The sequence below is a fragment of the Oncorhynchus mykiss genome, chromosome 19 (genome assembly GCF_057628025.1).
Source record: "Oncorhynchus mykiss isolate SJ-2025 chromosome 19, ASM5762802v1, whole genome shotgun sequence".
Classification (NCBI taxonomy): domain Eukaryota; kingdom Metazoa; phylum Chordata; class Actinopteri; order Salmoniformes; family Salmonidae; genus Oncorhynchus; species Oncorhynchus mykiss.
Genome location: NC_143040.1, coordinates 2,934,398 through 2,946,702, shown reverse-complemented (window position 1 = coordinate 2,946,702; position 12,305 = coordinate 2,934,398). Strand labels below are relative to the sequence as shown.

The 12,305-nt window shown below is 41.3% G+C and overlaps 1 protein-coding gene across 1 annotated transcript in view; it reads left to right on the top strand.

Annotated features, from left to right (window-relative positions):
* The window catches only part of LOC110515606 (uncharacterized), a 180,892-nt gene that overhangs the window by 118,114 nt on the left and 50,473 nt on the right, over positions 1 to 12,305 (top strand). Inside the window, exons 42-43 of the mRNA XM_090211797.1 lie at positions 9,380 to 9,587; positions 9,922 to 9,985. Of these exons, the coding sequence (XP_090067923.1) occupies positions 9,380 to 9,587; positions 9,922 to 9,985 (272 nt within the window). The remainder of the gene's footprint in view (positions 1 to 9,379; positions 9,588 to 9,921; positions 9,986 to 12,305) is intronic.

The window sequence follows — 12,305 nt, the reverse complement described above, 5'->3', positions numbered from 1 at the left end:
GACTTGTTTGTTTGTTTTTGATTCGAAATAGAAATACAATATAATTATTTGTTTTTTATTTTTGCGTATTAAGTTAAAACATAACATCTTGATTTTTCAATTTTCACATGTGGGTCAGGTTAAATGTGGAATGCTTGTCATTGGTTATTATGTTCACAGCCAATATTTACTGTCCTTTCAAAGTAAGAGTTCACGCTTCTGACCATGCTGTTCTATTATCTATGAATGAATTGATTAACAGCTGACCGTACCGTGCCACAGTGCCATGATCAAGTACGATTTCTGCATTAGATTTAGTGTGCATTGACTTAATGAATGAACTGCTGTTACTGTAAATGGTTAGCTGTCTGATGTATCCTAGCTACCTAGCTAACCTTTGGCCGTCTTATTAAATGAAGATATCCAGCCAAATCAACAGTATCTATTGTGAGACTAGAGGTATTCCCCTAGCTATAGTTAGTCAGTGGTTGCACATCTACCTAGCTGTAATGACACAAGGGTGTGAATAGCACACATTTAAATATATCCTTTCACTGTTTATAGCAGGTTTCCAGCTACCCAGACCTGTCTGATCAAGGTGCTGTGGGTGTGTCCAGCTTACACCTGTGCAAATCCGGTTGTGTGTGTATAGCAATGGAATGAAATATGCAACCAATGGCTCAAGTCGTGTTATAGGTCCACCCCACACCTGGAGGGTTGTGTGGTCCTGTCCAGAAGAAACCCTAGCCCCTACCTCTAGACACTTGTGGAGATCTGAGAGGATTGGACAGGTGTAAGCAATAGAACCAAAATTCCACCAAGAGGGTAAGGTGGATCTCACATCATGTCACCACCCATCAATCACTCTCAGATCTCCACAATTGTAGGGACTAGGGGTTGGTTCTGGACAGTAGGGGCTAGGTTTTGTTTCTGGACAGTAGGGACTAGGGGTTGGTTCTGGACAGTAGGGGCTAGGTTTTTTCTGGACAGTAGGAACTAGGGGTTGGTTCTGGACAGGCCATGGGTATTATGGTAGCTCAGTCAGTCAGTCACTGTCATCAGTCCCTCTCAGTGTCTAGACTCTGGGCAGTAGGGATTAGGGGTTGGTTCTGGGCGGTTGGGACTAGGGGTTGGTTCTGGACAGGCCATGGGTATTATGGTAACTGTTTTCCAACATAATGATGTTAGTTTCCAACATCAGGGCTGTTTTCCAACATCAGGGCTGTTTTCCAATATAATGATGTTTGTTTCCAACATCAGGGCTGTTTTCCATCATAATGATGTTTGTTTCCAACATCAGGGCTGTTTTCCAACATAATGATGTTTGTTTCCAACATCAGGGCTGTTTTCCAACATAATGATGTTTGTTTCCAACATCAGGGCTGTTTTCCAATATAATGATGTTTGTTTCCAACATCAGGGCTGTTTTCCAACATAATGATGTTTGTTTCCAACATCAGGGCTGTTTTCCAACATAATGATGTTTGTTTCCAACATCAGGGCTGTTTTCCAACATAATGATGTTTGTTTCCAACATCAGGGCTGTTTTCCAATATAATGATGTTAGTTTCCAACATCAGGGCTGTTTTCCAATATAATGATGTTTGTTTCCAACATCAGGGCTGTTTTCCATCATAATGATGTTTGTTTCCCAACATCAGGGCTGTTTTCCAACATCAGGGCTGTTTTCCAACATAATGAGGTTTGTTTCCAACATCAAGGCTGTTTTCCCAACATCAAGGCTGTTTTCCCAACATCGGGGCTGTTTTCCATCATAATGATGTTTGTTTTTGCAACATCAGGGCTGTTTTCCAATATAATGATGTTTGTTTCCAACATCAGGGCTGTTTTCCAAAATAATGATGTTTGTTTCCAACATCAGGGCTGTTTTCCAACATAATGAGGTTTGTTTCCAACATCAGGGCTGTTTTCCCAACATCGGGGCTGTTTTCCATCATAATGATGTTTGTTTTTGCAACATCAGGGCTGTTTTCCATCATAATGATGTTTGTTTTTGCAACATCAGGGCTGTTTTCCATCATAATGATGTTTGTTTTTGCAACATCAGGGCTGTTTTCCAATATAATGATGTTTGTTTCCAACATCAGGGCTGTTTTCCAAAATAATGATGTTTGTTTCCAACATCAGGGCTGTTTTCCAACATAATGAGGTTTGTTTCCAACATCAGGGCTGTTTTCCCAACATCGGGGCTGTTTTCCATCATAATGATGTTTGTTTTTGCAACATCAGGGCTGTTTTCCAACATAATGATGTTTGTTTCCAACATCAGGGCTTTTTTCCAACTTCAGGGCTTTTTTCCAACATAATGATGTTTGTTTCCAACATCAGGGCTTTTTTCCAACTTCAGGGCTTTTTTCCAACACCAGGGCTGTTTTCCAACATCAGGGCTGTTTTCCAACATCAGGGCTATTTTCCAACATCAGGGCTGTTTTCCAACATAATGCTGTTTGTTTCCAACATTAGGGCTGTTTCCAACATCAGGGTTGTTTTCCAACATAATGATGTTTGTTTCCAACATCAGGGCTGTTTTCCAACATAATGATGTTTGTTTCCAACATCAGGGCTGTTTTCCAACATAATGCTGTTTGTTTCCAACATTAGGGCTGTTTCCAACATCAGGGTTGTTTTCCAACATAATGATGTTTGTTTCCAACATCAGGGCTGTTTTCCAACATCAGGGCTGTTTTCCAACATAATGCTGTTTGTTTCCAACATTAGGGCTGTTTCCAACATCAGGGTTGTTTTCCAACATAATGATGTTTGTTTCCAACATCAGGGCTGTTTTCCAACATCAGGGCTGTTTTCCAATATAATGATGTTAGTTTCCAACATCAGGGCTGTTTTCCAACATAATGATGTTTGTTTCCAACATCAGGGCTGTTTTCCAATATAATGATGTTTGTTTCCAACATCAGGGCTGTTTTCCAATATAATGAAGTTTGTTTCCAACATCAGGGCTGTTTTCCAACATCAGGGCTGTTTTCCAACATCAGGGCTGTTTTCCAATATAATGATGTTTGTTTCCAACATCAGGGCTGTTTTCCAACATCAGGGCTGTTTTCCAACATCAGGGCTGTTTTCCAATATAATTATGTTTGTTTCCAACATCAGGGCTGTTTTCAAACATCAGGGCTGTTTTCCAATATAATGATGTTAGTTTCCAACATCAGGGCTGTTTTCCAACATAATGATGTTTGTTTCCAACATCAGGGCTGTTTTCCAATATAATGATGTTTGTTTCCAACATCAGGGCTGTTTTCCAATATAATGATGTTTGTTTCCAACATCAGGGCTGTTTTCCAACATCAGGGCTGTTTTCCAACATCAGGGCTGTTTTCCAATATAATGATGTTTGTTTCCAACATCAGGGCTGTTTTCCAATATAATGATGTTTGTTTCCAACATCAGGGCTGTTTTCCAACATAATGATGTTTGTTTCCAACATCAGGGCTGTTTTCCAATATAATGATGTTTGTTTCCAACATCAGGGCTGTTTTCCAACATAATGATGTTTGTTTCCAACATCAGGGCTGTTTTCCAATATAATGATGTTAGTTTCCAACATCAGGGCTGTTTTCCAATATAATGATGTTTGTTTTCAACATCAGGGCTGTTTTCCAACATAATGATGTTTGTTTCCAACATCAGGGCTGTTTTCCAACATCAGGGCTGTTTTCCAATATAATGATGTTAGTTTCCAACATCAGGGCTGTTTTCCAACATAATGATGTTTGTTTCCAACATCAGGGCTGTTTTCCAATATAATGATGTTTGTTTCCAACATCAGGGCTGTTTTCCAACTTCAGGGCTTTTTTCCAACATAATGATGTTTGTTTCCAACATCAGGGCTTTTTTCCAACTTCAGGGCTTTTTTCCAACACCAGGGCTGTTTTCCAACATCAGGGCTGTTTTCCAACATCAGGGCTATTTTCCAACATCAGGGCTGTTTTCCAACATAATGCTGTTTGTTTCCAACATTAGGGCTGTTTCCAACATCAGGGTTGTTTTCCAACATAATGATGTTTGTTTCCAACATCAGGGCTGTTTTCCAACATCAGGGCTGTTTTCCAACATAATGCTGTTTGTTTCCAACATTAGGGCTGTTTCCAACATCAGGGTTGTTTTCCAACATAATGATGTTTGTTTCCAACATCAGGGCTGTTTTCCAACATCAGGGCTGTTTTCCAACATAATGCTGTTTGTTTCCAACATTAGGGCTGTTTCCAACATCAGGGTTGTTTTCCAACATAATGATGTTTGTTTCCAACATCAGGGCTGTTTTCCAACATCAGGGCTGTTTTCCAATATAATGATGTTAGTTTCCAACATCAGGGCTGTTTTCCAACATTATGATGTTTGTTTCCAACATCAGGGCTGTTTTCCAATATAATTATGTTTGTTTCCAACATCAGGGCTGTTTTCCAATATAATGAAGTTTGTTTCCAACATCAGGGCTGTTTTCCAACATCAGGGCTGTTTTCCAACATCAGGGCTGTTTTCCAATATAATGATGTTTGTTTCCAACATCAGGGCTGTTTTCCAACATCAGGGCTGTTTTCCAACATCAGGGCTGTTTTCCAATATAATGATGTTTGTTTCCAACATCAGGGCTGTTTTCAAACATCAGGGCTGTTTTCCAATATAATGATGTTAGTTTCCAACATCAGGGCTGTTTTCCAACATAATGATGTTTGTTTCCAACATCAGGGCTGTTTTCCAATATAATGATGTTTGTTTCCAACATCAGGGCTGTTTTCCAATATAATGATGTTTGTTTCCAACATCAGGGCTGTTTTCCAACATCAGGGCTGTTTTCCAACATCAGGGCTGTTTTCCAATATAATGATGTTTGTTTCCAACATCAGGGCTGTTTTCCAATATAATGATGTTTGTTTCCAACATCAGGGCTGTTTTCCAACATAATGATGTTTGTTTCCAACATCAGGGCTGTTTTCCAATATAATGATGTTTGTTTCCAACATCAGGGCTGTTTTCCAACATAATGATGTTTGTTTCCAACATCAGGGCTGTTTTCCAATATAATGATGTTAGTTTCCAACATCAGGGCTGTTTTCCAATATAATGATGTTTGTTTCCAACATCAGGGCTGTTTTCCAACATAATGATGTTTGTTTCCAACATCAGGGCTGTTTTCCAACATCAGGGCTGTTTTCCAATATAATGATGTTAGTTTCCAACATCAGGGCTGTTTTCCAACATAATGATGTTTGTTTCCAACATCAGGGCTGTTTTCCAATATAATGATGTTTGTTTCCAACATCAGGGCTGTTTTCCAATATAATGATGTTTGTTTCCAACATCAGGGCTGTTTTCCAATATAATGATGTTTGTTTCCAACATCAGGGCTGTTTTCCAATATAATGATGTTTGTTTCCAACATCAGGGCTGTTTTCCAATATAATGATGTTTGTTTCCAACATCAGGGCTGTTTTCCAACATAATGATGTTTGTTTCCAACATCAGGGCTGTTTTCCAATATAATGATGTTTGTTTCCAACATCAGGGCTGTTTTCCAATATAATGATGTTTGTTTCCAACATCAGGGCTGTTTTCCAACATAATGATGTTTGTTTCCAACATCAGGGCTGTTTTCCAATATAATGATGTTTGTTTCCAACATCAGGGCTGTTTTCCAACATCAGGGCTGTTTTCCAATATAATGATGTTTGTTTCCAACATCAGGGCTGTTTTCCAATATAATGATGTTTGTTTCCAACATCAGGGCTGTTTTCCAATATAATGATGTTTGTTTCCAATATAATGATGTTTGTTTCCAACATCAGGGCTGTTTTCCAATATAATGATGTTTGTTTCCAACATCAGGGCTGTTTTCCAATATAATGATGTTTGTTTCCAACATCAGGGCTGTTTTCCAATATAATGATGTTTGTTTCCAACATCAGGGCTGTTTTCCAATATAATGATGTTTGTTTCCAACATCAGGGCTGTTTTCCAATATAATGATGTTTGTTTCCAACATCAGGGCTGTTTTCCAACATCAGGGCTGTTTTCCAATATAATGATGTTTGTTTCCAACATCAGGGCTGTTTTCCAACATAATGATGTTTGTTTCCAACATCAGGGCTGTTTTCCAATATAATGATGTTTGTTTCCAACATCAGGGCTGTTTTCCAATATAATGATGTTTGTTTCCAACATCAGGGCTGTTTTCCAACATCAGGGCTGTTTTCCAACATCAGGGCTGTTTTCCAACATCAGGGCTGTTTTCCAATATAATGATGTTTGTTTCCAACATCAGGGCTGTTTTCCAATATAATGATGTTTGTTTCCAACATCAGGGCTGTTTTCCAACATAATGATGTTTGTTTCCAACATCAGGGCTGTTTTCCAACATAATGATGTTTGTTTCCCAACATCAGGGCTGTTTTCCAACATCAGGGCTGTTTTCCAATATAATGATGTTTGTTTCCAACATAATGATGTTTGTTTCCAACATCAGGGCTGTTTTCCAAAATAATGATGTTTGTTTCCAACATAATGATGTTTGTTTCCAACATAATGATGTTTGTTTCCAACATCAGGGCTGTTTTCCATCATAATGATGTTTGTTTCCAACATCAGGGCTGTTTTCCAACATAATGATGTTTGTTTCCAAAATCAGGGCTGTTTTCCAACATAATGATGTTTGTTTCCAACATCAGGGCTGTTTTCCAACATAATGATGTTTGTTTCCAACATCAGGGCTGTTTTCCAACATAATGATGTTTGTTTCCAACATCAGGGCTGTTTTCCAATATAATGATGTTTGTTTCCAACATCAAGGCTGTTTTCCATCATAATGATGTTTGTTTCCCAACATCAGGGCTGTTTTCCAATATAATGATGTTTGTTTCCAACATCAGGGCTGTTTTCCAACATAATGATGTTTGTTTCCAACATCAGGGCTGTTTTCCATCATAATGATGTTTGTTTCCCAACATCAGGGCTGTTTTCCAACATCAGGGCTGTTTTCCAACATAATGATGTTTGTTTCCAACATCAGGGCTGTTTTCCAAAATAATGATGTTTGTTTCCAACATAATGATGTTTGTTTCCAACATAATGATGTTTGTTTCCAACATCAGGGCTGTTTTCCAATATAATGATGTTTGTTTCCAACATCAAGGCTGTTTTCCATCATAATGATGTTTGTTTCCCAACATCAGGGCTGTTTTCCAATATAATGATGTTTGTTTCCAACATCAGGGCTGTTTTCCAACATAATGATGTTTGTTTCCAACATCAGGGCTGTTTTCCATCATAATGATGTTTGTTTCCCAACATCAGGGCTGTTTTCCAACATCAGGGCTGTTTTCCAACATAATGATGTTTGTTTCCAACATCAGGGCTGTTTTCCAAAATAATGATGTTTGTTTCCAACATAATGATGTTTGTTTCCAACATAATGATGTTTGTTTCCAACATCAGGGCTGTTTTCCAATATAATGATGTTTGTTTCCAACATCAGGGCTGTTTTCCAATATAATGATGTTTGTTTCCAACATCAGGGCTGTTTTCCAATATAATGATGTTTGTTTCCAACATCAGGGCTGTTTTCCAACATCAGGGCTGTTTTCCAACATAATGATGTTTGTTTCCAACATCAGGGCTGTTTTCCAACATAATGATGTTTGTTTCCAACATCAGGGCTGTTTTCCAATATAATGATGTTTGTTTCCAACATCAGGGCTGATTTCCAACATCAGGGCTGTTTTCCAACATAATGATGTTTGTTTCCAACATCAGGGCTGTTTTCCAAAATAATGATGTTTGTTTCCAACATAATGATGTTTGTTTCCAACATAATGATGTTTGTTTCCAACATCAGGGCTGTTTTCCAATATAATGATGTTTGTTTCCAACATCAGGGCTGTTTTCCAATATAATGATGTTTGTTTTCAACATCAGGGCTGTTTTCCAACATAATGATGTTTGTTTCCAACACCAGGGCTGTTTTCCAACACCAGGGCTGTTTTCCAACATCAGGGCTGTTTTCCAACATCAGGGCTGTTTCCAAAATCAGGGCTGTTTTCCAATATAATGATGTTTGTTTCCAACATCAGGGCTGTTTTCCAACATCAGGGCTGTTTTCCAACATAATGATGTTTGTTTCCAGCATCAGGGCTGTTTTCCAACATAATGATGTTTGTTTCCAACATCAGGGCTGTTTTCCAACATAATGATGTTTGTTTCCAACATCAGGGCTGTTTTCCAATATAATGATGTTTGTTTCCAACATCAGGGCTGTTTTCCATCATAATGATGTTTGTTTCCAGCATCAGGGCTGTTTTCCATCATAATGATGTTTGTTTCCAACATCAGGGCTGTTTTCCAACATAATGATGTTTGTTTCCAACATCAGGGCTGTTTTCCAACATAATGATGTTTGTTTCCAACATCAGGGCTGTTTTCCAACATCAGGGCTGTTTTCCAACATCAGGGCTGTTTTCCAACATCAGGGCTGTTTTCCATCATAATGATGTTTGTTTCCAACATCAGGGCTGTTTTCCAATATAATGATGTTTGTTTCCAGCATCAGGGCTGTTTTCCAATATAATGATGTTTGTTTCCAACATCAGGGCTGTTTTCCAACATCAGGGCTGTTTTCCAATATAATGATGTTTGTTTCCAACATCAGGGCTGTTTTCCAACATAATGATGTTTGTTTCCAACATCAGGGCTGTTTTCCAACATAATGATGTTTGTTTCCAACATCAGGGCTGTTTTCCAATATAATGATGTTTGTTTCCAACATCAGGGCTGTTTTCCAACATAATGATGTTTGTTTTCAACATCAGGGCTGTTTTTCAACATAATGATGTTTGTTTCCAACATCAGGACTGTTTTCCAACATCAGGGCTGTTTTCCAACATCAGGGCTGTTTTAAATCCGCTAAGTTATTTGTTTCCTTGCCACGATACTAACGAGTAATTTGTTCGACGATCAGATGAGAGCATCATGACTGGTTGTGTTCTTGCCACATGTAAAGGTCCTTTTAATCGTTAAATTACGTCTTTATTATTTGGCCCATACATTTTTTTATAGACTTCCCCCAAATGTCACAGTGTGATTCGTATTTAGTGTCAGGGTTAATTTAGAGGGTTCTGCCAGTGATGTTGGTAGAGGACGATATAATCTGACCATGTTTTGATCCTGAGTCTGTGTGTCTGTCTCTCTCTCTCTCTCTCTCTCTCTCTCTCTCTCTCTCTCTCTCTCTCTGTGTTTCTCTCTCTCTCTCTCATTCTCTCTCTGTCTGTCTGTCTGTCTGTCTGTCTGTCTGTCTGTCTGTCTGTCTGTCTGTCTGTCTGTCTGTCTGTCTGTCTGTCTGTCTGTCTGTCTGTCTGTCTGTGTCTGCCAGTTTCTGTAGCCCTGTCCTCAGTGCAGGAGGATGTAGACAGCCTCAGACTGGTGAGGAGGGTGGACTCTTCTCCCAGACCGCCCCCAGCCGTCTCAGAGGAAGACTTATCAGTGGCCTCCCTCCTGGACATTCCTTCCTGGGCGGAGCCTATGGGCCACACCCACTCAGAGAGCATGCATGGGCTATTGGAGGACCTGGAGATCACAACGTATGTCAGTCAGAGAATGAGCCAATCAGCTTCATGGATGGATGAGAATATTTTTATAATTTAATTTAACTGTCGGCTTTAGTAAGAGAGGAGTATTCTACAGAGTTTGAGACTCATTATCAATCTGTCATTCCAGTAGATCATCAGAATTGAATATGGTCAATACCTGATAGCTCCTCCAGATTATCATAATAATAACAATAATATTAATAATAATATATAATAATTATAATGATTATAATAATTGTTGCTTATATTATATAGTCATATAGTATGTCTCTTTGGAGTCTGCTAAAATGTAAATGTAACAGTGTTCATGTCATTCATGTTTCAGGGAGCTGAGCCCGTGGACTTTGGAGGACACGGTAACAAGGGAGTCCACCACCGCCAGCGAGCAAGTAAGTCCCCCTCTGAACGTGATTGGAGCAGAAACATGGAGACTAGCGTCTCAGGTGTTTGGCCCCCAGTGCCAAACCAGAGACCAGCCTCAGGGCCAGCGCAGCAGAAGTAGCAGTGGTCTGCTCCACCCTCAAGTGGGCGCCACTGGGCCTCTGCCAGCTGGTGTTGACCAAATGTCCCCACCAGGGCGAGGCGAGGTTGAGCGTGAGCGCTGGCTGTCGCCGGAACAGCTCAGGATATCGTCTCCCATAGTGATCAGTGACTTTGGTCTGAGTCTGTCAGAGTCTGAGCAGGCAGAGACAGACTTCAGAGAACTCTGTGTTGGGTTTAGGGAGATGCCACTGGACAGGACCCTGAACCCTAAAACCAAAGCCAGGTTCTCCAGAGAGGCCAGCACAGAAATCTATGACCACAGTCATTTAGCTGAGTCTGACTGTAGCAACGCGTGTTCACCTGAGAACCGTAGTCAGGCTTGTTCGCCTCAGGACTGTAGCCATGGTCCGGCAAGTCTGGCCATGGCTGAGGAGGCTGACCAGAGAACAGTGGCTGAGGAGGCTGACCAGAGAACAGAAAAGCACATAGAAGAGATAACGGCTCGATTCTACCGGGCCATGTACGGCTCAGAAGAAGTCCTGCAGGTCACTGAGATGGTCCCCGATCCCCACAGGTCCGATGACCAGTCAGAGAAACGCCTGGAGCTGGTAGCTCTCAGAAAGAACCAATCACAGGTGGAGACACAGCTTTCGTTTATTGACGAGCCAGGAGAGGGTTGTGCCTTGGCTCACTACAGCATGGTAGAGCAAACCAACGTCCAAAAGGGCATTGTTCGGCCGAAGGAAAGTCCGGCAACCAGCGAGTTCACTCCGATGACACGTGACTCACCTGACAGGCACCCTAGCTTTATCACTGTCCGACCAGAACCTGATAACGTCATAGTGAGGGCAAAAACATCCGGCATGTTCATGCCAGTTACCCCCCAGTCCCCTGGCCAAGACACAACACTGTATTCACATCTCACTAACTACAGACCTCTGACTCCTGATTCAGAAATGGAGTCCCTGTCACCTGACTCTCTACGGGGTCTCTCACCCATGGAAGAAGGGCTCATAACTGTAGCTAGACTATCATCCCCTGAGTCCGTAATGTCCGTTGGCGCCTACAGGGCAATTTCCCCTGACTCCCCTCTCCGCGAGCGTAGGGTAATGTCTCCAGATTCTGCCAGGGCATTCCGTGAAAGCAGGCCTCTTTCTCCCGGATCGGATGGGTCTAGATTTTCATCCGAGGTTAAAGCCTACATTATAGAGAGTAGAGAACCGTCATACTCTCCTTCAGACATATGCAAGAGTAAAAAGGATTCCTGTGATTCAGAGATAGCAGATAGTGCTCTTGGTACCCTCTCTCCTTCCCACACCGATATCACCCGGAGTCCCCTCTCTCCTTACTACCCAGATAGCATCCGCAGTCCCCTCTCTCCTTGCTACCCAGATAGCATCCGGAGTCCCCTCTCCCCTTCCCACACCAATATTATCCGGAGACCCATCTCTCCTTACCATTCAGACAGTGTTCTGAGTTCCCTATCCCCTGTGTCCTCTGAGGTGTTTTCTGATGACATATGGTCCCCATCGCCAGAGTTGTATGAATTGGTGACTGAGAGTAGGACCCTGTCCCCGAACTCCCCAGTACCAGAGTATGACACACCTGTACCTGAGACACCTGTACCTGACACACCTGCACCTGAGACACCTTTACAGGAGACTGATAGTATCATGACCCTAGGAGACTATAGGTCGTGGTCACCTGGTCACCTGTCGTGGTCAGCTGTGACATCAGAGATGGGCTCTGCAGATCTGTTGTTCACTGAGTGTAGAGCATCCTCCCCAGAGTCTGTTACTTCGTTGGATGAGTATAGGCAGCTTTCTCCTAACTCGCCGGCTCCTCAACACACACCCTCAGTGCTTGAGGAAAGTTCACTGTGTGATTCAATAGATATATCCTTTTCACCTGAATCTTTTACTTCAGACCTAGACTATTCTGAGCTCTGTCTTGAGGAATTGTATGCCGTGGAAAGACCTGATTCTCCTAATTCAATATTGTCAGAAGTAGATACAGTAGCTGAAAGACGCTTGGCAAAACATAGACCACCATCACCGGGATCTGGCAGTCCAGATAGTGAAACAGAAATGGAATGGGAGTTCATCCAGTTGTCGTCCCTTCCTGAGCACAGATCCCAGATCTGTACAGATCTCAGATCTCCTGAGTCATTCGGTTCAAACAGTGATGGAATCCTTATATATCTTGACCATTTCTTAACTGACATGA